The sequence below is a fragment of the Trachurus trachurus genome, assembly GCF_905171665.1.
Source record: "Trachurus trachurus genome assembly, chromosome: 7".
Classification (NCBI taxonomy): domain Eukaryota; kingdom Metazoa; phylum Chordata; class Actinopteri; order Carangiformes; family Carangidae; genus Trachurus; species Trachurus trachurus.
Window position 1 is genome coordinate 17,831,611 of NC_139901.1, and position 26,899 is coordinate 17,858,509.

A 26,899-nucleotide genomic window follows, 5' to 3' on the forward strand; every position below is an offset into this window, starting at 1 on the left:
TACACCATCCCTGGAAGTCATTTACAAGATAACATGAATGAAAATATCCATCAGTGCTATTGTGTGATCTGTGAGCGACATAGTGTGTGTATGTGTTGAGAGACAGACAGAGAGAGAGAGGCGAGTAGAGGCGGAGGAGGGAGCGGGAGGGAGGGAGGAAGGGAGTGGGGGGAGGGCAGAGAACAAAAGAGACTAATCTGAATGAGATGACATGTTTCGGAGGAGTCAAATCGGGGGAATTAGGGTTTAGTGTCCCTTCACCTCGTCGGCACATTCATTTAGAGAGGCCAGATCTCTGTGTCTACACCCCAGAGTACATCAACAGGCATAAAGAACAGACGGGGGAAGAGTGAAAAAGATAGGTGGTGGGAAAAAAGAGAGACAGAGATCTAGTTTAATCATTCACAGACAGCAAGTGAGTCTATTCTTCGAACGTCAAAAGCACATTTTAAATTCATCCTGGGCACTAAAAGTCTACTACCTCAAGGGCATTTCTCTGAAAGCAACTATGACACGAATCTCAGCGAATGTGAAAGTTAAAAAAAAAATCAAGTTAACGCTTCAGACTCTGCCCTTTGAACAAAAAGGAGGCAGCCGAGCTCAGGGAGGTTGGGTGGGAGTGTGTGTGTGTGTGTAAGTGTGGGGGGGGGGGGGGGGGGGGGGGGGGGGGGGCGCTTGTTGAAGCAGGGCCACACAGTTCCTCCAGGGTCTGCCTGGCTTGTTAAACATTCCTGCCATTTTGTGCATTTGGAAGTGGGTCTCCTCGCTCAAGTGGAGAAGTGGAAAGGGGAGGGACTAGGGGTTTAGCCATGGTGGGGATCTGTGTGGGGGGATGGGCATGTTCTTTTTTTTTTTTTTTTTAGGGTTGAAGTGTGTGTTAGCTGGATGGATGTAGCCTTCGGTGTGGCAGGGGCCTTTGTAGATGAGTGCTCTCAGTCCCTTAGCGACCACAAGTTTAACTTCTACTCGCCTCCACCCTGCAATCCACCGCCGACCGCCACGCCACCCAGACGGATAGAGAGCGAGAGAGAGAGAAAGTTCAATACTTCGACACGGGGGGAGATAATCATGAAGCTGCCTGGCGCAGTCCCTCAGACCTGAGCACTTCACTGAAACCCGATCCTGACGGCCATTGTTTCTCCAATTACACTGTCACGGCCGAGTTCAAGCAGCGGAATATTCATCGCTGTAACCTCGCGACGCACGCACACACACACACACATGCATGCGCGGCAATTTCCTCAGCTGCAGCTCGCTGTTCAGCAAAGCTATTCTCTTACGACTGCCAAGCATGTCTAATCTAAAACACACCTAGCCTCAGCAAAAGAGCATGTCCTACACTCTCTGTATCAAGCAAATAAGATGCTGTTTAATTTGCTGCAGCGTTCCAGCAGAAGAGAAGAGGAGGAGGAGGGAGAGGGGGGGAAATGTTCTTAGGTAATACCAGCTTGGCTTTCTTTTACAAGCCAGCAACAATGGAAAAGTCACATTGTGAACACAGCTATATATGCCAGTGTTTTGTAAACAGTGTTAGGGGGCGTGCTATGGAATGAGCTCAGCTAAACACAGCGAGAATATGAGCATATTTAAGGATACAAGGCAGCCAGGCTTATTAAAACCAAGAGGAGTGTTTGTTTAAGCCGTGCTCACAGGTGGTGAGCGTTAGCCATGAGGCAGGACGCACCTGCATTGTTAAAAGTGGTGCTCGGCTTAAACTGGCAGAACACACAGAGCAGAGTGGTGCTCGGCTTTTTCGGAGACCTACCCCCCTCGAGTGTCCTGATCCTAAAATTAAATAGCACAAAGAATGCAATAATGGAACCACAGGGGTGTGAGGGGGACTAGAGGGCCAAGAAAGACAGAGAGGCTAGGGGAGAGGAGGGGGGGGGAGAGAGAAAGGGAAACTAGTGTTATTACTGATCCACCATCTACCACAGCGGCTCTGCGAGGGAGACCTGCTGATGACCAAGGCCGCCTTGTGCCACTTCCTGCTGGGTCGTTCCCAGTGGGGCGGCCTAACACACAGTCAAGGCCCGGAGGCAACACGGACACTTGATTCTTCACCAACTTTCTCTCCCTCTCTCCTCGTCCAACACCCAGCCCAACAAATCTCCCTTCTTCTTCTTCTTCTTCTTCTTCTTCTTCTCACTGGAAAAGCAAGAGGGAAATACCTGGCAAGTGATACCATCAGCTCTCCACAATAGGGCAGGCCTACAGCTGACTGAGCTCCTAGGGGAGAACAGAGGCTCTTTGACAACAGCAGCCCCCCCTCCTTCTCCCTCCTTCTCCCTTTCCCTCTCGGCTAGCCCACGCTTTCTCATTTAGCAGTCGGCAGGTGGTTGGATTTCACTAAAAAGCCCTTCTCCCAGAGTCTCTAGCGTGGGGAGAGACGGGAGAGCAGAGAGGGCTTTTTAAAAATAGATCTGTTCAGTTAGCGACAGGCTACAGATTCACAGTGCTGTGTTTCAATAAGAGATGACTCCAAGGGCTTGTCCCTCATGTTAGCCTGACTGGAAACAGCAAACCAATCGACAGCTATAGCCTTTGTAGCAGAGGGGATGTGCTATGCTAATCGAGCTCTAGCCTACGGTTCTTGGCTCTGGAATAACCGATCCAACACTCACTGAACCACATTATTCTGGCTCCTCCAGAGGATCCACACTGGAAAACAGAATTCAGATGTGATGCATTCCTGTGAAGTACAATTTACTTTGCTGCTATGACTTCAATATTCATCTGTAAGAAAAGGCACTTAAGTAACACAAAAAAAAAATCATTGGCAGTGCAAATCTAAATAGAAGATGGAATTTTTTGGTACATTTCACTTTAAAAGGTAATGAATAAAGTTCAACTCCTTTTTAACTTTGGCGTATGAGCTGAGCTGCAAAGGAGCAGTAAGTCACCTAGTCGGCTAAGCCTCTACATTTGCTGTCCTGGTAGGGAAGCCTTAGTGAAATTATATTTTACGCTTGTTCAGAATTCAATTGTATTGTTAAATTTATACAACCGCACTATTAAACTTTTATAACTGGGCTAAAAAGAAACTGTGTTATGAACTCTATCTGTTCTATACCCAATAACTTGTATAATAATAATAAATGTGCAGCAAAAAAAGGAAAACAGTATAAGGATGACAAGACTGCCATTATCAGTTTTGTCTATTTATTTATCTATCAAACAACACAGTCAGCCCTGACTTTAAAGAAAGGTGGGGGAGGGAGAGCCAGGTTATTCAGCTCGACATGTGCTTATGTGTGTGTGTGTGTGTCTGAAATGCACTGCCTGTGCACAACACATACACACACCCTCCCAAGGGTTCTGTGGTGACTGCAGCAAGAAGCACCAGCTGTCCACATCAGCAACTCCCAAACACTCATTCACAAGGTGTTTTCCTCTTTGTGTTATACACACCGACTGCACACACACACACTACAAAATCTAACAATCCTAACAATTAACTATCAAATGAATGCAGGTCTTGTCTTTATCGCTCTGATACACAGTGGGTTAGCTGTGGAAGCCATGTTGTGTGACATACACAGAGGTAGGAGGGCAGGAGTTGGGGGGGTGGGGTTGTGGGGGACGCGGGCAGGTGGTTTCCATTAGCTCTCTCCATTTTAAACAGAGGAGCGAGCCAGTCAGTTAGGAAGGAAGGAGACATGCTATGGCAGCCAGCCACCTGCAGCGCAGAGTCCTGCTGCAGAGCAGAGGAGGGATGGATGGTGCCATTTGTGTGTGTTAGACGGAGCTCGGGTGTGTTGCAGCAGTGTGCTCGTCATAGATAGGGACCGTGTCTGTAACTGTTAAAAGCGTGCCTTGTATAACGGTGTTAGTGAGTGCATGAATATGCGTTACATTACACTTGTGAGTGTGCACAAACGCTGGTTTATCAGCATACTGTGTATGTGTGTGTACTGACGAGCTGTTTTGTGTGTCTCTGTGCTTCTAGGGTGTCTCCTATTGACCCCCCATGGCAGTGTGTATAATCTCCAGAGAGAGGATCTATAATCTGGGGGTGGGGGGGTGTAGAGAACAGGCTCTGGAGGTGTCTTGCTGGGCCTGGGGAAGTGGTGAGAGCTCAGCCACAGGGCACAGATCGATTTGGCATGTCTGCTTGCACAGCATTGGACTGTTCACTCCAGCAGCCGACCATACAAACGGCCCAGGACACAGTCCCCTGGCCACCACCACCACCGCCGCCGCCTCCTCCACCACAGACACACTCCTCCATCCTTTTAAAGAGCAGCAGAGCTAGAGCTAGCTGAAGGCTCGCCTATGGGCCAACTGCACTTCTCCCTCCACCTTTCCCCATCAAATCGATGTGCATTAAGCCGCCTGAACCCATCTTCAAGGGATATAAAGGCTAAGCAGAGATTGGTGGGTGGCTGGATTTTGAGAGGGAGCAGACACAGTTCCAGTAGTAACTCTCCTGTTATTTCTTATTGTCATTTCTTTGGCTTCCTGCATTAGTTTCTGTTACATCTTCTCCCTCCACATGTCTGGAGCCGTGTAAATCCCGCTCAGAGGGTGGTCAGTTTTACATATTGTATGTCACTAGACGGCTATAAAGGGATTTAACATTTAGTAAAGCATAATCCATTGTGGGCTTTGTGCCTGCCTAAACTGCACACATCAAATCTGATTGCAAGATGGTGGCTACCAACGAGCAAGCAGGAGGAGGAACACACACACACACACCACTTGAACAATAAGCTGAAGAGACAGCAGGAGGTCAGTTGCCGAGGTGGAGGATCTTCCATTTTGACAATAGGAGGTAAATTACAAACTAGTGTAGCAGTGCTGGGGCTCCCACTAGCCAATCCCGGCTCATCCCTTATCTAAACCAATCTAACAGCCCCCGTCTACATGTTGGGAGCAGGCTATGACACTCAGGTCAATCTAGAGCTGTCAAACTAATTAGAGGAGGAGACAGGAGACATAAATATCCCCCCTATCAAGTCTGCAACGTTCGCTTGGGTGTGGAAATATAAATATTTGGCGGGGCTAATCCACTGAGACAGTCGACTTTGTTTATATGCCTTTTGAATGTTTCATTGATGTGACTGACTGCTTCCGTTTCTTAACCCACCTCTCTCTCCCTCTCTGCTCCCCCCTTTCTGCATGGTTAACTGTGAGACAAAGCGCCGGTGCTCTCTCTATTAAACATGAAATGCAGAGCAAAAAAAGAAAAAAAGAAAAAAGCTTCAATGGAGTCCATTGCAGAGCATTTAGACGGACAGAAATAGAGCGAGCAACAACAAGGCTTTGGTTCAGTGTGACTGCTTGCTCGAGGACCTCCACTGATACCAGCGCAGAGATAATTTAGCCAACCAGATTACGCAGCTAGACGGAAAAGTGGAGGGTGGGGAGGTCTGGCTGTTTCACTGCACCTACTTCAAGTCGTCCATTTAGTAGCCGAGGAGAAGAAAAAAAAAGGGAGGGCTGAGTGGTTGTGTGGCTGTGTGTATGGGTAGGTAGTTGGAAAAGAAGAAACCTGACACACTGACTGTAATTTTCTACATCTTCCCATTAAATAGCCAAGCAATGCACCCCCTCCCCCTCCCCGCATCCCCCTCTCCCTCCCCACCTGACCTTTCGCTAGCTGCTATATAAATGAAAAGACATGGCGGCAATGATTTAGTTGCAAGGCGGAGAGCACTGAGCAGCGAGAGAAAGAGAGAGAGAGAGAGAGACAGCAGACTACACACACACACACACCAGCTAGCCTGGCTTCCTACTGACAGTGAGTGTTGACACCCTCCCCACCCCCCCTCTCTCTAATACAGCCAATTTATAAACAGTAGGTGAAAGACAGGCCATGTTTACAGCTGCAGAAAAGGTTGGTTTTCTTTTTAGCCTCATTCATCCAGTGCAATAAAGACACTGCACCGCAGCTCAAACACCTCTCCGGGAAACCAAAGTACCTTTTGGCCCCTGAGGAGATAGCATACTTTCGGTGAGTCAAATGGTGTTGGGATGAAATCATTATCGTGGCTGTCGTCACTATCACATCATCTAGTGAAGCACCACTTTGCTTTATTGACTCGGCCTAAGACAAAGCACAGAGTGGGTCAACTTGGAATTGATTGTATGATGCATTGGCCTCTAGCCTGAGGGAATACTGATGTTAGAGAGTTGTTACTTTGGAGAATGTGCAATCCCTCAGCAGCTTATTGCAATAGAGATGACCGTTTCTATAAGAGCCCGGAAATCAATCATTAATCTATTACAAATGTGTCCTCAAAGTCCTGAAATCTAAAGCCTATTGAGAGCAAAGTGGAATGGAATAAATGAGTGGATGTGATGTTTCTAAGTTGAGGCTAATGATCGTCATCATGTGGAGACTGACTTGTGTTCGCTGCAGATGAGTGTGGCTCACCTGCTGACACAATTAGATCAGCCACGACTAGGACTTACCTCCAGGTCTGTAAACAACATCGTCCTCTGTGATGAAGGATGTTATTTCTCCGTTCTCTGTCCGCTCGTAACGCGACTTCTTCTTGGGCGTCTTCTTCTTGCCCTTCTTGCCGGCCTCCTCGGCCGTGCCGCTGCCTCCACCTGTGCTACCGTTGTCGTTGTCCTCGTCTTCGCTGTGCTCGCTCTCTGCATAGTTCTTGGCCCCGCCCTCCAGCGTGCAGCTGCGTCGGGGCCTGGAGCTCTCGCTCTCCCGGTCGCCCCGGTCCCCGTCCTGCCGGCGGGACTTACCGGCCTCTCTCTTGTCCCGGTCCCTGTCTCTGTCCCTGTCCCGCTCTTTCTCCCTCTCCTTCTCTTTGTCGGCCGTCATGATCCGCCACGTGCCTTCCTCAGTCCTCTCACGGCTGGGCCTCCGTGAAAGGTAGACTGTGAGCCTGGGCTTCAGTCTTCTGAATTTACCAGTCAAATCCAGGGAAAATTTGGCCACACCAACAACCCCAGTGTTTCAGAAAAGCTGTAAATAAAAAGGAGAAAGATAATCAGCACAAACGAGCGTCAATAAAAATTTTCCCTCCCTGTTCAGAGACAAGACATTTTATAAAAAGAAATGTGTGCAGGAGCAGATCTTTTGTGGGTGAGACATACAAGATTAGTTCATAGAGATCAGGCAGCTGTGCTGACTCTCAACATCACAGCAATTGTTGGCACTCCCCTCCACACAACCATGTATACTCTGGAGAGCAGCGAGCAGCTTTATCAAAGAACAGAACCTTCTAGCTTGCTGCTCAAACATTTCCATTCTTTCAGAGAGGCAGTAAAACAGAGTTATTAAAGGCTAAAAGAAGAGGAAAAACAGAGTAAACAAAGTATAAAGCAAACTGCTGCATGTGGGGTGTTTGTAACACAATAAGCTAAAAAGGAAAGTGTAACCGTGTGAGCGTCAGAAGGTAGCACCGCACTGAGGATGAGGCTTGCAGCCGACAGAATTCCTCAGAGATAATGTGTCAAGGGATTTTTTCAGCACAAGACGCTGCTTGTCGTTTACAATGCCACGGGAGAGAGACGCAGCAAAAAAAGCTCAATGACGGAGTTAACTGGCTAGCTTCTCTGCAGACCATCTGCAATGACACCAGGCTCAATTTTACTCATCTGTGCATGTGTGGTTGTGTGCGCGTGAGTGTGTGAGTGTGTGTGTGTACACTCTGGCTTACTGGACTGCACCCAACCCCAGCCCTCTGCCCTGGCTGACAGTCACCACTGTGTTAATGTGAAGTGACAGCTCTGGAGGGAAGAACACAGCCATGCACTGGCTAAGGAAAGAAGAGGGGTGGTGGTGGTGGTGGTGGTGGGGGGGCTGAGCCAGTCATTTGCCATGCCCAGTCCACTGCCATTTTCAGCTATCTTAGTTCACTCAAAAGAGCTCAGCTACCACTTTCTCATGCCGTAATGAAATCCTCCATAAACAGTGAAGTGGGCAAAGCACTACACTGCCCCTACACACTGCATCTACAAAGGCTTCTCATTTACTGCCAGTGTTTGCACCCTCCACCCACACTGCAACAAATTAAGTAGAAATAGTTATTTCAGCCCCCAGAGGGATCAAACTAGGCAATCAGCGCCCGCGTTACCATGGCCGTGATAGCAGGGGTGGGAGAGGGAGAGTCAATAAGGCGAGAGGGATAGAGATGGAGCCAGGTACAGCAGAACCAGCAGCAGCAGCAGCAGCGAGGGGAAAATTATACAGCATGTCTGCAAGTGCACTTACTGAGAGTTAGAAAAAGTGTGAGGTGAGGAATAGACAGATAGAGGAAGGTGTAAGAAAGGCTTTTGGCAGGCGCACACACACACACACACGCACGCACACACGCACACACGCATACAATGGAGCACACGTTTGACAACGGCGCTCCTCGGCAGCGGGTGCTGTCATCTCGTGAGCAGACACCAACTGACAGGGCAGCTGCTCTTGTCGTCGGCTTCAACACAAACACCGGGCCTGATTAAACCGCAGCCTCGTCACAGCCTCATTAATCACCTAATGATGAGTTACCACGGCGACCACTGGGCTGCCAACATATACACACACACACACGAGAACACATTTTCTGCACAAGGGGAGTTCTAGCGCGCATGTGTGCACTAGGACACACACACACGCCCTACCCTGCGCCGATACACACCTCCGCTAGTGTGCCAAAATACATACACCCTCCCCCCTTTGCTTCTATCCATATCCAGCAGCATGACTTGGAGGTGTGAGGAACATGAAAACATTGATGAAGGTACCATTTGATAGCGCCCCTCTAATCCTGGGGGCTGCCAGAATCTGTGTATGAGCTAAGCACCTCTTCTCTCCTCTAATCAGTAACATAAGCCTCTTCCACAGAAACCAATGAGGACTCTGAACTGTTGCAAATGGAGGGGCTGGCCCCGTTCTCCTTTCCTGTTGTGGGCAGCTACGAGCCTCTATAAGTATCTTTACAATCTAGGTGCTATTACTTTGCATCTGGATACACTTTACATAACTGCCTCAATCCAAATTTTGTATCTCCAATTACCCCCGCTGACGTAAACACTGCATTCATTAACCCACAAAGCAACAAAAATTCTTACAATACACACACACGATGCCTTGCCCATGTTTAATTCTGTTAAACCTTTTACTGGTCAATTAACAATATGTTCAAGTGTCTTTGGCTAATGCGTAGCCGTTGCTTGATAGGGATAAAAGAGCCATTTGAAGGTGAACAAATTGAGTGAGTCAGTGTGTGAAGCGAGGTAGTAACACTGTGGCAATGAAAAGTCATAATGTATTGATGGCTGAGAGAGAGAGAGAGAGAGAGAGAGAAAGTGTAGAGACTGGAAGAGAGAAAGCGAGGGAGAAGGCTCTCCACCCACAAGCCGGGGAAACAAAGTGCTTAGTAGAAAGCGGCGCTGGCTGCCTGGCCGATGAATAACGCTGTGAGGGGGCAGGTGAGGCTTGGAACTATTACACATCAATCACTGGGCCAGGAACCTTTGAAAGATACCAGCTGTCTTAATGGAAAACAGAAGGAGGGGGCAGTGGCTGGAGAAGGGGTTGAGGGGGTCCCAGCCAACAGCACCTAATCCACCATTTACATTACTGCGATGGAGTCAAGGGCTAGCAGCCAGCGGGGCCCCGCTCAAATACATTTCTCTTTTCCGTGCCTGTTTAAATGAGACCTCTGGCCTGAAAAACCACACAGTTTGTGGCTCGATTAACACATCATCCCCCACAATGGCCACACAGCAGGTTTCTGTTACTAAACAGTGTTTTTTTCCCTCTCTCTCTCTCTCTCCCTCTCGCTCTCCTTCCATCGAGCAGCCTTTTAAAAAGCCATGTTTTATTCATTCCAATCACTCCCACATTTACCCAAATCCACGCTCATCTCTGTAGTTTTAATCAAAACCTGTCTGAGGATAAACATCCAAATTATCACGCTCTGCTTGAGTACCTATACACCGTGATAAAGCTGTAGGATTTCTTTTTTTTTAATTTTTTTTTTACATCAAGCCAAATTTTAGTAATTGATTATCTTGGATTATGAATTTATGCCAAAACTGGACATTTATTCAGACGTCATTTCATAGAACAAATAACAGAGAAACTAGAAATTTCTACATTTAAATGCAAAACAGAATCTAACGACAATATAACCAGCACAGTGATCCACTCAGTTTTAGGGAGAGACTGAAAAGTCATTCATGGCATATTCAATTGTAGAATTATGAAGTAGCAAAATGTGATTGGCAAGGATTTAGGGCCGGCTTTGCAGAGGGATTGAATGAAATACTCGCATGAATACAGATTAGAAGAGAACAATGTTAGCATGAATATACACAGGGTTATTAACAATAAGGGCAACTCAAATTGATCTGAATAAACCAGCAAGATCCTCAGCACTGCATGGATCCCTAGCTGCGGTGATGTTGAGCTGCAGCAGGTTTTCGTCAGCTCCAATCCATTACTCGGTGCGATCTAATCTAAGCTGCCATTCAAGCCCCATAGAAACAACAGCACAATGAACGGCTCAGCTGGAGGCAGGGGGGCAGGCCACTTCATAAGGGATTCTCTGTGGTCTCTGCACCCTGCCTGCTTTGTCTTACCTGGTACAATCATGGCTTACTTTATACTCGGAGGCCCCTCTGTTTTAGTTCACATTGGCAGGGCAAAGACACTTGTCTGCTCCACTTGTTTTTCAATTCACTGATGAGTAACCACATCTTTTTTCCCTCTGCTAAAGCTGTGCTCACAAAGGCTCTATTTTTAGCTGGCATCCGGGGTTAGTTTAGTAGGTAGCAGCCATGCTCGAGAAAAGATAGCTTGGGGCTTTCCAACATCAACATTTAAACCTGCCTAGAGACTCCCATGGTAAGAAAGCAAAAGCACAACACACTACAAGAGATTCTCATGTACAATGGCACTACGGGTAACAATAAACTGTCACCGTCTGAAAAAGATAAACCAAAATAAATCTACATCTCCCCGGGCTAAAACTGCATCTAATGCTTTCTTTTTGTAATCCAAACCAATACCCAGCAAGTCAATAATATTTTCTGTCCAACAGTCCACAGGTACTTCCAGCCACAGACATAGGGATCAGACTGTGTGCTCCACAGGGTCTAAGCCTCTACTCCATCTCTAAAAGAAGGCTAAATCCCCCTCTAGTCCCTGTTTGTGTGCTTTCCGCGAGAGCTCCAAATGGCCCTGAGGGGGCCGCTCCACAACCCAAGATGTCCATTATCTACAGGGGCTGTGAGAAGGACTTCATTTCGCTGCCTAATACCAGCTACTTCAAGACACAGTAACTCTCTCAGTCTGCCACGTTTGTCTGGCTGGAGCAGAGCTGAAGGCCATTTCGGCAGCTCTGACTGCTTCGCGAGGCATCATGTTTTGACACGACTCCCCGGGGGGAAACGCCGGGGTTTGTCCATTGTCACCCTTCCCCGTTCCACTAAATGAGGTGCTCTTGAGAAATGTAATTGTGAGCCTGCTCACGGTTACAGTGGAGAACCTCTCCCAACCTCATGTGTCTTTGATAAGAGAAGCAGGAGAATGTGAGGTATGCGGTGGCAAACAGCGCTATCGTGGATGTGGCTCTTAATTGAGTTTCCCTCTGCATCTGTGGGCCACTCTGTATTTTTTATTTTTTTATTTTTGTTGCAGTGTGAATAAAGTGCTCGATTCAAAAAGGATTTCTAGTGTCTTTCACCTCCAGAGAGGTAGTGACAACTCAATTTTTTGGTGAATTATGCTGTTGTAATGGAAATTTACCCAGAGGTAAAGCGAGGGTCAGGGGAGGTACAAATACGCACCAGGGACACATTCAAAGCTGACTTATACTAAAAAATATGTGGATCATATGCATCTTCAAACATTTATCTACATAAAGTGGCGGAGCTCTGGGGGGGTTACATGACATTTCGCAATCAGATGTATATAGTGAAAGGGATTTCTGGAAAAGAAAAATGCGATTTTGTCTTGTGATAAAAATGAAAGGACTCTTGAGATTTTAATATTTGAGCACTCAATCATGTACCACTTCCACAGATATTCTGCAATCAAACATCCCCACTTCCTCCCAGATCTGCCTATCATCTTAACAATCCTATCCGTCAGTTCGACTCCAACTGGTAGTCTAAATGAGTGCGAGAGAGAAGGAAATGTATTCATGCGGCTGCCCTACATCCTCCAGCTACTCTAATCACTATGCCACACGGAGTGACGTGCCAACACAGAGGGAAAAACTAACATAAATAGATTAGAGTGATAGATAAGACAGCTCTGAGGTTTCAGGCTGACAGCGCAGGCCAACGGGGGCACTGAAGGATGTCTTCAAGAACAGCTCCCAAAAAACAAAGCCATTAGGTCAGTACACAAAACCACCTTTCCATCTAAATTATTTAGCTACGTGGTGGCAAACCCTGCTCAGTCCTTGAGCAGATGGTTGGGGCGGGCGGAGGGGTGGGGTGGGAGGCAATCCCTCCATTCAACGTCTTATAATGATCCAAGCCAAAAAATAAACCCACCTCCACCTCTAGATACCACAGGATGGCATTAACTCTAATTAGGAATGGCTATTATATCATATGCAAATGCCTCTCCTTTAACCACTAACCGACAGCCAACCAACCATCCTGACTAACTGCCATTTATAAACACAGAAAAAAAAAAAAAAAAGGATTTGTCTTCTAAACACAACATCCCCGTTTGTTCCTTATCCTCTATGCTAATTTCAGCATTCTTGCAACCAGAGCCATAACTCACGAGTCAATATGCAAGCACTGCAAATAGACACTGTCAGCGAACGTTCGCCAGTTGGAGACGTGTTTGTTCAAGGAAACGGACAGCTTTAGAAAGCAGGCGACGGGGGAGGTGATTATGGGAGTGGAATATTCAGTCTTGTCATCCACCATCTCGGCCGTGCAGGCCAGTGATCCTCGGCCGAGGGGAAAGCACCCTCTGTGGCGCGCATGAGAAGAATAATATGAATCATGAGTCTGTGTGAGGCCTGCATGCAGCTAGCCACGCTCCTTAAACTACGGCCACAGACGGGCCGTGTTGTAAATATTGCCCCATTCTGGATGCATTTCCTCTCCCTCATCAAAAAGAAAAGAGAAAAAAAAAACCTAGAGGAGGGGGGGGGGGGGGGGTGGCCGGGAGTGATGAAAACGCTGCTACAACAAGCAGGATCTGAACTGAGAACTCCCATATCCTCTGAGGACAGCTCATAAAACATGCAGTGGCTGGGACTGGGCCACTGGGCCTACAGCGATGGCATTTTAGTGCACCCTGCCACAAATACACAGGCCACACACACACAGGTAGGCTGAAAAAACACACACAATTAATTTTAAAGAGTCTGAAAGAGTCAGACCTGGATGGTTTACTACCACGGCCACAAGTGAATGCTTAAGTCTTCACCCCTAAAAATACACATGAGCTAGAAAAAGGACGGCGAGCATTTAGCAGCAGGAGCCTAGAACAATGGGCTTTTGGGAAAAATACGAGAAGAGAGGTTGGATATTACACAGTGTACAGTAGTGATCCTCAGATTAACTCTGCCTGTTCATGTGTGAAATGGAGACTTGATCCCTAACTGATAGTGTGTGTTATGCCTCCAGCAAACACAAGCTGCATATTTCTCATCTTTCCAAATACCTAACAACTGCAATATATTGGATTACACATTGCATCCTTCACTGTGCAATAACAATGGCACATTAATGCTGCCAAAACAACACTGCTCAGACACACTCTCTGCCCGCTGTTGTCTTCTTTAAAACCAAAAGGTGAAGTGCAGCTGGCTGCGCCGCCGCGTTGCTGTGAATAAGCCTCAGATATTCTTGGAATGTTAATGTTAGGCTTTGACCATGGCAGTCGCACCGACTCCTGCTCTCATCACCGAGCCATTAATGACAATGGAAACGCTGCTCATTCAAGTGACACGCTCTCTTATAACACAGACTACACTACCTGTGCCATTTGTTTTCTTAAGATCTAACAAAGCAACAGAGGAAGAAAAAAATAAATATATATAGCGCTTTAGTAACTATTTAAAGTGCACTCAATTATCCTAGCGTTATGAGACACATTTCTTAACTAATCCCATGCTTTCGTTGTGTTTAAGCACACCATATGCTGTGCTCATGCATAGGAAATCAGCCTCTAGTGCTTCTGCCATTGCAGTCTCCGTGGAAATCTAGGAGGGCAGGTTTGTGGCACTACGGGCTTGTTAAAATAGCTTCCCACTGCATCGGCAAGCTTATAAAAAGTCACTGGGAGCATATTGACTACAGTGCTGCATTCATCTACGTGTATACACACGTGTCAATCTAAAATGTGTAGGCCATTGACACACACGCGTACACGCACACACATACATATATAAACAAAAAACGCCGCCGCTGCCGCTGCTGAGCAACTGTATTTGCAGTTCAGGTCAGACTATGTGCTCAGCCAATAAATGGCTGGAGTGTAATGTGCCTTGACCTTCTATCTTTCTTTCAGCAGCTCCTTACATATATTGCTGTCTCTCCTCATATATCACTCGGGCAAATGGCGCCCTTCACCCTGCTCCCTCCTGTCCCCTCCTTAAAAGGCTGAGGGGACATCTATGCCTGCTGTACTCAATTGACAGCCTTGGCAGCTTCTTCAGCAAGCAGAAGGGGAGGGGAGGAGGGGAGGGGGGAGGCAGACAAGGCTTGTTGGGGGGGGAATGCTGCAATGAATAATTATGTTTCATAACATGCCCCATCCCCCCCCTCACCCCCTCCTTTATTAGCATCAAACAATAATTAATGGGGAACAAGGGGCACTGAAGAGTCTGCTTTTCGCTTTCCAGAACAAGTGGGTCAATATGCCCTTCAACCCTTTCTCTCTGCTCGACGTCAAAGCAGGAGACACCTCATCGCTCTAAAAACATGCTCTTAGCTTATTTATGATGCCAGTTGCTCTGCTGGAGAAAAGGCAGCATTCCTGCTTCACTCAGCAAAAAAAACTGGCCGGATCACTTTACACAGCAGTTCGTACTACTTCCATCTCCACACCTCTTCTCAGCAGGCTAACCCAACAATTCAATAATGAATATGAAATGCCTCCTAATTGATGTCTATGGGAGTTGGAGCGGCTGAAAATACAGAGCTATCGGACATGGGCTTGACTTGATTAAGTTTTTGTTTCACGTCAAAAAAAAAAAAAAAAAAAAAATCTCTGATCAGCAGTAGCAAAGCCAGTCCTGATCGAATTAGCTTTGCACTAAGAGCTCCATTGATCTTGGCACTCATCTGTGCAGATGAGGGCCGGAAAGGCAGCTGGTAATCCAATAGCAGGAATGGGAAGTGCTTCAAGGACTCTGCTGTGTTTACCCACCTATCTCCTACACAGAGAGGCAAGATGTTAGCGCATGCCACTCACTGGACTGATTGGAAGCCACAGGGCCTTGGGAGCTCCAGTGAAATGAATAAGAGCCGCAGTGTGACCAAAAGCAAGGTACTTGAAAGCTGAAAGTAATTGCTTTCACCGCTGCTATCGTGTAATGAGTAAACAGGATAAATCAGGCAAAGCCCAGATCAGTGTTTAAATGAGGTGGCAGTAACTTTCAAGTCCTAATACTGGCTTCACTTCATAAATGTAGCTAAAAAAAGAAAAAACGGAAAAGGCTAGGCTGATATCAATTTAACGGTTCTATTCACCCAAGTGTGAAAGTGTGAGGTTAGGGGAAGTCAATGTCGGGGAATCTGTCTCAACACTGTGATAACTTCATTGCAGCATGCATTGATGCTAGCCTTTGAGATCAATTTTGCATGAAATGAATGACATTGAACAAGAACCCAGAGGACAGGGAGCATGTGGAATGAAACAGAGCAAAGCTTAGGGTAGTAAAGGGTAAAACATACAGCTGTTTTGCTTGTGGAAATAGTTCAAGTGAAGTGCGCCTGAACACTGCTGCCATGCATTAACTATAGTGCTGCTGCCACAGCGGCGCTCTTTCTCTCACTCACACACACACACACACACACACACACACACACACACACACACACACACACACACACACACACACACACACACACACACACACACACACACACACACACACACACACACACACACACAGTAATCCATCAAGGATTCATGAGTGAATGCTCAATAACAGACTGAGTGCATTTTTCTCCTTCATATCACTGCAGCAAGAAAAGAGTGAGAACTCTTCAGCAGCCCACAGACACACCACAAACACACACTGCTCTCATACCACACTAATAACCTTGGGCTGCCTACCAATGCCATGACTTTATGGAACAGTATGGGCTCTAAATAGAAGCTCCATTTCTCACCAGCAGTCTGTAACGGCTCTATTTCAGCCACCCTGTAATTAAATATTTATGTTAGCAGAGTGGTGGATCATACCAAGGTGATAACCATTTAAAATCCCAATCTGGGGCTTTTTCTGCACCCCCCGCCTCTACCCCTGCTGCCTCAATCCACCACTGCCACAACAAAGACCGGTTTTTAAAAGGATTATCTACAAGTGTCCCTTTAATCAGTGCATGGAAGAACTGTAGAAATCCCTCAACAACCGTCCCAGAGGAATACCTTTCTCTGAAGCCCTATCAGGCGGAGGATCTCCTTCACCGACAGCAGACTGAGTGAGTGGGAGTGAGTGTGTTTGAGGATGAAAAGATGTGCTGCTACCTCGCTATGATGTCCTCTCCAACAATCTCAGAACAAAGGCCTCCATTTTGAAGTGGAGTTATGATGGCACGGGGCTCTTAAGGTCCTCTGCTGCCGTGTGTCCTATTGCTTTCTGTCCTCTTTGTTAGCCCTGCTGTTTGTTATGCTAGCGAGATAAGTCACTGTTGTGGGTGGCTGGGTGTGCTACAGCAACCGGTGTACTGCTTGAGTGCCAAAGCCGACAGTCTGTGGGAGGGATTGTGGGCATTATAGATCACTAGGAGACAGATGTCCAGTCTTGCCCCGACGCTGACTCAAACCCTAACCCCCGAAAACCGTGTGTTTTCAAACTGGACTGCTTCCTGGTGGGACTTAAGTTGATCTTTATCAGACCAATAGAGGCAGCTCACTTTATCATAGCGAGCTTCCTCTTTTTTACTGGCGCAGGACTGAGCAGCTTTGTTTCTTCAGGAAACATAAGAGGTGGAAATCTACTCTGCTACAGCGTGATAAACATTACAAGATGTCTTGTGCAGACAAACCAGCAACCTGATTCAAAGTGTGTAAAAAAAAAAATGACACCAGACGTGAGCAAGCAAAGAAATGTGAGGTTTGGATTAATGCATAAACATTAAATGAATGCTGCAAATGCCTCTGGAGAGCAGATGACTGGCAGGGCACTGGCAAGACACGGCATCATTGTCTGTGCTGTGAAAGCTTTGTGAACCTCCGCTGCACAAATAAGTGTCATGCACCAATAAGCAGAATCAAACCCTTTGAGCATCTGTTGTCTTTAACTCTCCCCTCTCTTTGTTTTACGGCGCGCCGTCACAGTTAATGATTTCCTCAAGATCTCTAATTTCCACATATGATTTACATGTTTGAAATGCTTAGTTGAGCAGACGCAGGTTTGTGAAGCAAACCGTTACCGCCGAGCTGAATCCAAAGAGCGGTTTTTTTGGGCAAAGCTTCAGAAATTGCATTTCAAAAAGCTAGGTTGATCAAGAGGAAACAGACAAGGTATCAACATATTGCCTTTCAGTTTCTTCTTGTTTACATATCTGGATTGTGCAGTCATCCCTTCCAGTGAGAACCACCGCCAGCAAAAACAATTACTCCCCCCCCTCCCCACCCCCAACCCGAGCGCAAGCTTCTCACCGACTGCCTCGACTCAGCTTGACAATCAAACCCATTAGATCTTTCTGTGAATTAACGCTAGTTAACTTAAAGCACTGACACACATCAAGAATAGTCATTAGCCTGTCTTTTTAGCATAAAAAACAGGAATGATTTGCCGGTTCAGAGAGATCATCTCCCTACATGCAGCCTGGGGCAGCCCTTACCGTCTACCTCATTATTTTTTGGAGGAACAAGGCCACTGATGAATCCTGTTGGATTAAATGTAAGGTGCTCTCGTTATGACCTGGCTTACACACACAGCAGCAGCAGCAGCAGACTGCTTTAAGCTGCTCTCCTCACAGACAAAAGAAAATGGAGTAACCCGCCAACACTGTAAATATACGGATGAATCTCACTCAACTGAGCTGTAAAATCAAAGTGGAGTTGTTGGAGTACATCACTCCCACGCAGCTGCACATTCTGCAGTGAGAAAAGCTGTCAAATGTTGGCTTTTGGTGGATACTCGCTGAGCTGACAAGTGCCAATGATACACCGTGAGTGATAAAGACATTCATTCCTGCTTAGACAGAGGTTTTCCAGATGTGATAGTCCGCAATGCTCCACTGCTTCATTTTCTGGAGAGAAAAGGAGAGAGGCTGTTGCTGTGTTTTCCCACTTACGTTGCCACGGTGACAAATGAAAAGCAGAATCGCCCGCACAACTAATCAAATGAGTGAGTGACAACAAGTCAATATTTTCTCATTGTGTTGACAGCAATATATCTGCACAGTAACGGGCTCTGCTTCAAGGCTTAGGAAACGCTAGACTCAGAGCATTATACGGATAATGTGTCAATAATCTGGCTCGGTGCAGCTGTTAAGAGCAGTGCCAATAAAGACTCTGTATCAAAAGACAACCTTCACAAAGTATGGGCTAAATTACCAGCCCAACAGACATCGTCTAGACACTGTACTTCAAACAAACATACTCTGTCGTGTAATGACTACAAGGCAACACTGTAATTGGACATTGATCTGTCGAGGTCTGGGGATAAACCACTCATCGTAAGAGCAGCCATGAAGGGAACAATATGTAAACACACCAACCTCGCTGACTGAGATATTAGAGAAAATAGTAAAAGTGAGATCTAACAGATACGGAGTAGGGTGCTCAGGAAAGTCTCATTCAAACCATTTTCCTTCAATTCCCCAAGCTCACTCGTCATTTTTAAAAAAGATATCTTGTTAAAAAAAAATCCATACAATTAGCTTGCTTCTGATTACATCCTTGACCAAAAAAAAGAAATACAACAACCCTCCCTACACAGAAAATAAGCAGCAGCAGCAGCAGCAGCAGACATCATTTCTACAAGCCTGGTTAAACACAAGCAAGATCAATGGGTAAATTTATCAGCAAATATCACCATTCGCTGCCTGGCAAGTAATCATTAAGGAATGGCACTGATGCATTATTCATTTGCTAATGTATAATTCAGACTTAACAGCAGATTCTATGCATAAATAAGGACGTGATACATTTAAACACATTAAATGTTTACTTGCTAAAATAGGCTACGAATGCGCCACATGAATGCTTTGTGCTGCTGCTGTCACTTGCTACCGTTTCTGAGGATTCAGGGACATGAGGTAGATATTGGAATATAGACTGACACCCCACTCATCATATATCACACACACTTAATGAACACAGCCACTGATATCCAATGCGCAGTGGGGGTGGTTGAGTGTTTAGGTGCAGTAAATTGCTAAAAAAAAAAAATCCCACAGAGCATCTCATGTCTTCTTTGTTGTGCTAAGTGAATTATTTGTCAAAGCCAGACATTAAAGCTTAACGGTAGCGCAGTTATATATTCTAGCAGATGACAATTTATGTACTGTCACTGCCACTTCTATCCTCCCCGGACATCTGCACCTGTGTTTGAACATCGAGCCGAGATCTGCGAGGACGTTCTTGTTGAAGTGTCAGAGCTGGTGTCAGAGGGACAGTCAACAGGGAGGACGATGGGGGGGGGGGGGCACTGAGGACACACAGGCTCCATCTGACGGTGTTCGGAGCAAGCGGCCCTGTGGGGAATCGCCATTCCACTTTATGACCATGCACTGAATTAACGAGGCCAGATGTCCCCCCACTTAACATGTGTGAAAGTGCCCTCCGATGGGCTCAGCTGCTTTAAGGATGTACAGACATAGAGAGTGTGGGGGGGGGGGGTAAACAGGAGATAGGACCTATTTTCAATTATACCAATTTCTCACTTGTCGTCGGCTCCAGAGGTTTGCGTTAATTAAAGATATCGGCCTCTTCCTCTGTGCACACAACAAATCAGAAGGAATTTTCTGCGAACAATCAAAGCACCTCTCCAGTCCTTCATCTCTGTTTCAGTAGTCACCCACCAGAGGGTACTGCCTCCTTAGCAGCGCTACGATTGTTTCATGTGTACCATGTCAATCTGTGGTTAATGCATTCTAAATGAGTCACTGGTACGCCACTATCTGCAAGGACGATAGGTCAAGCGATGCCCCGGCTCGCTCCTCGTTTCCATTTAGAAATGAAACGGCTCCAAAGAAACCAACAAGATCTGAGGAGATTCATCATCGCTGCACAAAACCATGAGTCTGCTCTTGTGTTGGGGGGGGTGGAAATGATACCAACAATGGTATAGAAGCCATGACTCCTCATTGATTTTCCGCCCGGCTTTATGACACGGCAGCTCTCGCATTTCTGTATTGTTGGGGTCAAAAGTGGGAGGGCAACAGCAACAGCAACAGCAAGCAATACCTTTTAAGCAGCTGCGATATATGCAGTGCAGTCAAGCCACATTCACATCATGGCTTCAAAAAAAAAACTACCAGAGTGGTAATCTACATCCATTTACCTGATCACCATCTTACAGTTTGTTTTAATGGGTCAAGCGTCACATCTGTTTTCATTCATGTAGCTTATTATCACAACACCCGGGTCGCCTCGATGAGCCGTTTGGGCTAATAGTCAAATGGAAATGATATCAAGACCCCAGCAGACATACTCATTAGAAAGAAAATGAGCAGCCCGCTAACACAGCATCAGTTACAACTCATCCCTCTGATTCTCTATCCATTACATCATACTGTTAAGAAACAACACAGAGACAGTTTTTTTTTCTATCACCAACAACAACACAGAGACATTGTTTTTTTTTTCCTTCTTCTCCCAGCCAGGAATTGCCATCATCCTGACACAGGGAGGGGGAGAAAAAAAGGTGGTTGGGGGGGGGGGGGGGACACAGCATGGTGCAATCCCGGTGAGGGCCATCATGCGAGCAGATTAAATAACGTTTTTCCAATGCCCTGTCAAACATTCAGCCGCCTCTGAGCAGCTAGACAACCGTTACAGCTTCACTCTATGAGGCATCACTCTCCCTCTCTGTACGGTCAGAAACAGCCCCTTTGATCCGGATATCGCCCCTCAGATTCCTCAGAGGTGACACTCATACATGCGCCAGTATGTGAGCTGAATGTTTACTAGCTCTCTCTGTACCTAGTCAGCGGTGAGACTCCTGTTTTGTGACTCACACCGCTACCATGCTATGCTTCCCCCCCCTTGGTTTACACGAATCAACAACAGACTGCGGACTCAGACCCAGATCAAGTTGCACATCAGATTTAATTTCCCCACAAACACTGGTATGAGCACTCCAAATAGAGATGATGTGAAACGATACCAGCAGCGAGTATGGCCGTGTGTACATAATTAAGATTTAGGCAGCTATATTCTGATCTGATAGCAGCCTTACTGTGAAACACGCAGTGCGCTCTTCCCATACAAATCCCACGCTGCAGACAAACTCAAGCTCTTGCGTGCAACTCCATTAAAGAGAGGGCTGACCACCACTTCCTTTTTCATTCAGTCCACAAGTAGTGAGACTAAATTGATATCCTAACCCTCCAGGGAAGTAAGGAGGATGGGCATTTAAAATAAATGTGCTCAGAAATACAAGTTATGCAAGTTTTCCCACATGACAAGTGTCGACTGAGATTGTGACCGCATGTTAGCCGTATGAAGCTGCCAAACCGTGAGGATTTCTGTCTCACTACCGGTTATCGTTTCTCCATTTAACCCAAGCCCAGTTCAGTGACCACGAAATAGAAAAAAAAACATTCAGTAGGCTTTAACAAAAAGACACCTCCAAGAGAGTGACACAGTGAGAGAATATCACCAACATATGACCTCTAACCCCACTCTGGGTTGCCATATTTCTATAACAGCGGTGGCAAAAATAAAAAAAATTGTATGACATTGCCTGGAAATCAACAGTAAAAGGTAAGGCGAGGCTGATCATCTGTAAGATCTTTACACTCCATCTGTTAATGTTACTGAAATCAAAATCAGCCACACTTAAGAAGAGCAGAGAGCGCTGACTGACAGTTTGGCATTGTTCAGAGTGACAGGAGCATCATGAAAGACGACCATTGTTCAATCTTTAACCCTGATTGCACCTCGTGACTTATACAATATCACATATTCACATTCCTGTGGTTATTTAAAACCGACTGAGCCTTAAAACCGTTCTAACTGGTTTTAATGTGGAGTAGATGTCCTTTCTGTTTCAACAATCATCCATTATCTTCAGAGCTTGTGTCATACATTAGGGCTATGCGGTGTCGTCCCACTCAAGTGGATTAATCACATCTGAATCATTAAGCTAGAGGTCACTTCTCAACTAGCAAGGGGACAAAAAAAACTGCCAAAGGAAGCTGCATGGGCATGGTGGAGATTACCTCCTCACAATTAGTGATGCAACATCTGAGTCCATGTAATAGCTCAGTGAAACACTCAGCAGTAGGGGAGGGATTTTCAGACAGGGACTGTTTTTTATATTTATAAAGCACAGACTGAAAGCAGTCCATAGTTTGAAGCTTGTTTCAGGGCTGAAGCTTTCTTTGTGTGTCTGTGCCTGTGGATTCCACTTCTGACTGGAGTCACATGAAGACTTACTATGGCCAATGTTACAGTGATTTAAGTAAACAAGCCCTCCTCCCTCTTTTACTATAACTGGAAAACATTGGATAAGCTGCCTTTCAGACAAATAACTGTAGTCTGCTTTCAGATCCTAAGCTGCCCTCTCCAAAACACACACACACACACACACACCACAGCAGCACCCCCCTGCTCTTTTCAACTACAGGCAAATACCCCCACCCCCCACTCTCTCACCCACCCCACCGTGAGGGCTGCATGTGCTTGGGCCAGAGTTCACAGCCTCTGGGGTGCAGAGGGTGTGTGTGTGTGTGTGTGTGTGTGTGTGTGTGTGTGTGAGGGGGGGGTGTCAAGTTAATTCGGTGGTCCTTCAACAGTTTACAACCGGTTCACACACAATCTCCATGTACTTCTTTCAAACAACCCCAAAAAAAAAACACAATACCACAAAGATACTTTCCATTATTACAGTCCAATAATCAATTTATGACATGAGCAAAGGCTGTAAATCCAACAGTCAACCCTTTGAGTGAAACAGGGGGAAATCCCAGCCGTCAAATTTATGTGTCACTGACTCAAGATTTATGTCAACATTTTCTCCCTGTCAAAAGGCAACTTTTCTTCTTTCCTCGAAACTGACTGACTCCTCCAATACACACGAGCAAGTAGTTTAACAGCTCTGGTGTGTGCAGTGTGTAGTGTGTGTGTGTGAGTGTTTCCTGGGCAGCAACGTTGCCATTTAAGCTCTTCTCTCTCTTTGTTTACTTCTTTGTTATTACTCTCACTCTAAAACCATTAGCTGCTGAACCCCTGCTACAGACCTGGCCAGGTCATGGAGGTTGCTTAAGGGTCTGTTACACAGTTACACAGAGAGATAGAGGCAGAGACAAGTTTTACAACAACAATGCAGCCAACTTTCGACACTTAGGAAACACACACACTCACACGCACACACATTTGACTTGAGGTCACACGCGTTTCCTCCTCCGGATATAAACAAAAATCGAGCCACTTTAAAGCTTAAATCTAAGTGCTACTCTGCATTAGTCATCACTATTGCTTAAAATCCGCTTCTTTATCACCCACACGTTGTTGCTCTCTCTCCCCCCCCGTGTCTGCGCCCTCCTCCACCAACCACAACCATCCTGCAATCTTTTTTTTTTTTTTTTTTTTTTTGGATTCAACTACTCACCCGCCAGTCTGGTGATTTCTTGGAGTCCCGGAGCCTGCCTGCAAACAAGTTGTGAAAACGAGCGAGCCTTGCCCGAGATGACCCACCGAACTTCCGAAAAAGAAAGAAAAGAAAAGCAAAGAAAAGGCAAAGCGGAGCCGGGCCAAAATCCAAGTCCCGGGACAAAGCGAAGGCGAAGAACACGGACACTTTTTTTTTTCTCACCCCCTCGTTTCTTCTCGGGGAGGGGGGGCGAGCACAGCACTTGCTTCAACAAAAGACGGTTTCACTTTACTGACAGACTCTTCACGTCCGAAACCGCCGAGGAAAAGGCACCTCCACCACCACCACCGCCGCCTCCACCTCCACCAGCAGCAGCAGCAGCAGCAGCAGCAACACTACTACTACAACAGCGTTAGCTAACCCGGCTCCCCCCCCCCACCCCTACCCCAACCCCACCACCACCACCCCCCAACTCTTCCCTCCTCCAAACTGCTCCTAGTCCCTTTGGCCGTGTTGTTGTTGCTGTCGATGATACTGTCCACATGAAAAGTAGTAGGCTATATAACACTGTAGCGCTGTAATAGTTATTTCGAGGGGGTAAGGAAACCAGTGAGTTCGCCGTTTACAGGCTCCGCTTCCCTTTTCCACACACACACGCTCACACTCACACACGCTCACACTCATACACGCTCTCCCCCCTCTTCTCTTCCTCTCTGTGTCTTTCCTTTGCACTCACACACTCTCCACGCTCTCCCTATCGCTCCCTCCGTCTCTGTAAACCCCCTCCTTCTCCTCCTCCTCCACCTCCTCCTCCTCCTCCTCTTCAGCTGTTCAACAGACGCATCCACATGGCTGACCTAGTCTTTCTTTATCCAGACACTAGTGAAGGAGAATTACCCCGACCACACTCAAAAAAAGAGGAAAAAAAATCCGAGCGAAACAAAAACATGGACTGGATTCAAATAATCATCAGGGACAAAAGGGTGGCGGTGGTGGTTTTGTTGCGGGGGGGGGGGGGGGGGGAACGCCAATGGGGCTGATGATTGATGGCGGCTCCGTAGGGACACACTGCATGCACCGTGTGTGTGTGTGTGTGTGTGTGTGTGTGTGTGTGTGTGTGTATTTATGTATGTGTGTGCGTGCGTTTGCGTGCAACTACTACAACCAGGAAGCGAGGTGCACGGCAGCCAAAGTGGCCCGACCGACCATCATCAGCCGATCAATGTGGTAGCGCTTATGGGAATGTGACTGAAACACAGCGGCAAAGACAATGAGAGCAGCGAAAAGCTGCTGATAGTGCCTTGTACAATAATGGCTCAATTGTCTTTTTTTTTTTCTTTTTTTTTATCGACACATTTTAATGGTTAAACAGACGAATAAACAAAATGATGTTCTTGATGCGCAGGTTGCTGATTTATATCTGACAACATTAGTGTATATGCATCTGCTGGGGGAAATACACAAGAGGGAGGCGACTGAATGCTGCTCAGGCTTGTGGAGCTCATTTGCATTTTTGGATAATGAATTAATTAGTCACCCCACCCATTAAAAAGGCAGAAACAAGCAGGGTTGATAATGTGAATAGTCCATTAGCTGTATTTGGGTGGCTGGTTTTAAATGGTTAGCCTGTACATCACATCAAATGTGATCCTTGTTATTTTCCAAGGTCTCAGTACTCATTTTGTGGTAGGTTATACACAACGCAGTTTGTTTTCACTATTAAGGAAAAAAATATCAGTCTCCCTTACACATGTGAGAGGAGCAGAACAAAGATGGACGGTAAGTTATAAATTAATAGGATGATTTTCATTTCAGTGAGCGAGTGGCTTGACACATTTTCATTGTCTTAAACATGATATTGGATCACTGTCAAAATCCAATTAACTACAGCAAATAGTCTGTGCATTGGGCTCTTTTTGCACTACAGCCAAACACGGGCAGCAGGAGAGACGGGCAGTAAGGAAATTGAGTTGAGGGTAATGTGCAGGGGGTCCTTCATTGTGCTCCGAACCATGTTTGTCGTCTTCGTCTCTGAAGCGGAGGGGGTTGGGGTTTGAGCTGTGCAACAAAGTGCTGGTAAAAACCTTTTCCAGTTCCTGAGGCAACTGTCCTGGGAAGTTGTACACCCCCCCCGTCCCCTCCCTCTCTACACAAGTAACCCAACACCACAGCAGCCACTGCTCCTCCCTTATCACTGTATGTATACATTTCACAAGGTCAATATTTATGATATTTACACAGACACACACGTAGTCTGCCTCCTTTCCTCAGCGACGCAAACATTCAAAGCATCCGAGACTGATAAGAGGGGGGGGGGTACATGTCTCTCTATGCTGAATCAAAGCTTAAAAGAAATACAAAGGCTCCAAAAAATGATTCTATCATGTGTTCAGAGAAGACAACCAGTCAGATGCCAGCCTCTCTCAGTAGGTCTGTCAGGCTTAAGTTGGCCCAAGAAAGCAAGGGAAGGTTGAGTGCAGTGAATCCTGTCTGAAGGCGGTGCAGTGCAAAGCTGGATTGGCTGGCGGGGCAGGCTCCCCTCTCTGGCAGATGAGATCCCATTATCAGGGAGACGGGAACTCCACCTCCAGGATTTCACAGCTCCTCTGTTTATCACATGGCTCTGTCAAGTTGGGCACCATTAACCGATAATGAAAGGAGACAACCGGTGCAGTTACAAGCAAAGCACTCCACATTCTACAGGCCTAAGCATGTATCTGGGAAGCTGACTGTGTCTATTCAATTCTGTTCAGCATTCAAACGGCCCATCACAATACCTTTTCCCTGAGCACCCCCCCCCCTCCTTTCCCTCCCCCCCCCTCCGCAGCTACAGTGCCTTCGATCCCGACAGAACAAAAACCGGTTACTTGGTGCGTCTTTCTGAATTCAGAGGAAATGAAATCTAACAGAGCTGTGCGCTGCTCAAAAGAGAAAAATGACACTTTTTCTATGACACTTTTTTCCTAAAGATTATTAAAGGCGAACAATTCCTTGTAAGAGCAGCTAAAAAATGGAGAGAG

General features: G+C 46.4%; 1 protein-coding gene across 1 annotated transcript in view; it reads right to left on the reverse strand.

Moving 5' to 3' along the window:
* The window catches only part of rerea (arginine-glutamic acid dipeptide (RE) repeats a), a 90,780-nt gene extending 66,542 nt beyond the window's left edge, over positions 1-24,238 (reverse strand). The window contains exons 1-2 of the mRNA XM_083975545.1: positions 23,898-24,238; positions 6,418-6,928 (exon numbers count right to left, since the gene is read on the reverse strand). Coding sequence (XP_083831671.1) covers positions 6,418-6,784 — 367 coding nt within the window. The 5' untranslated portion in view covers positions 6,785-6,928; positions 23,898-24,238. The remainder of the gene's footprint in view (positions 1-6,417; positions 6,929-23,897) is intronic.
* Positions 24,239-26,899: the final 2,661 nt, after the last annotated feature.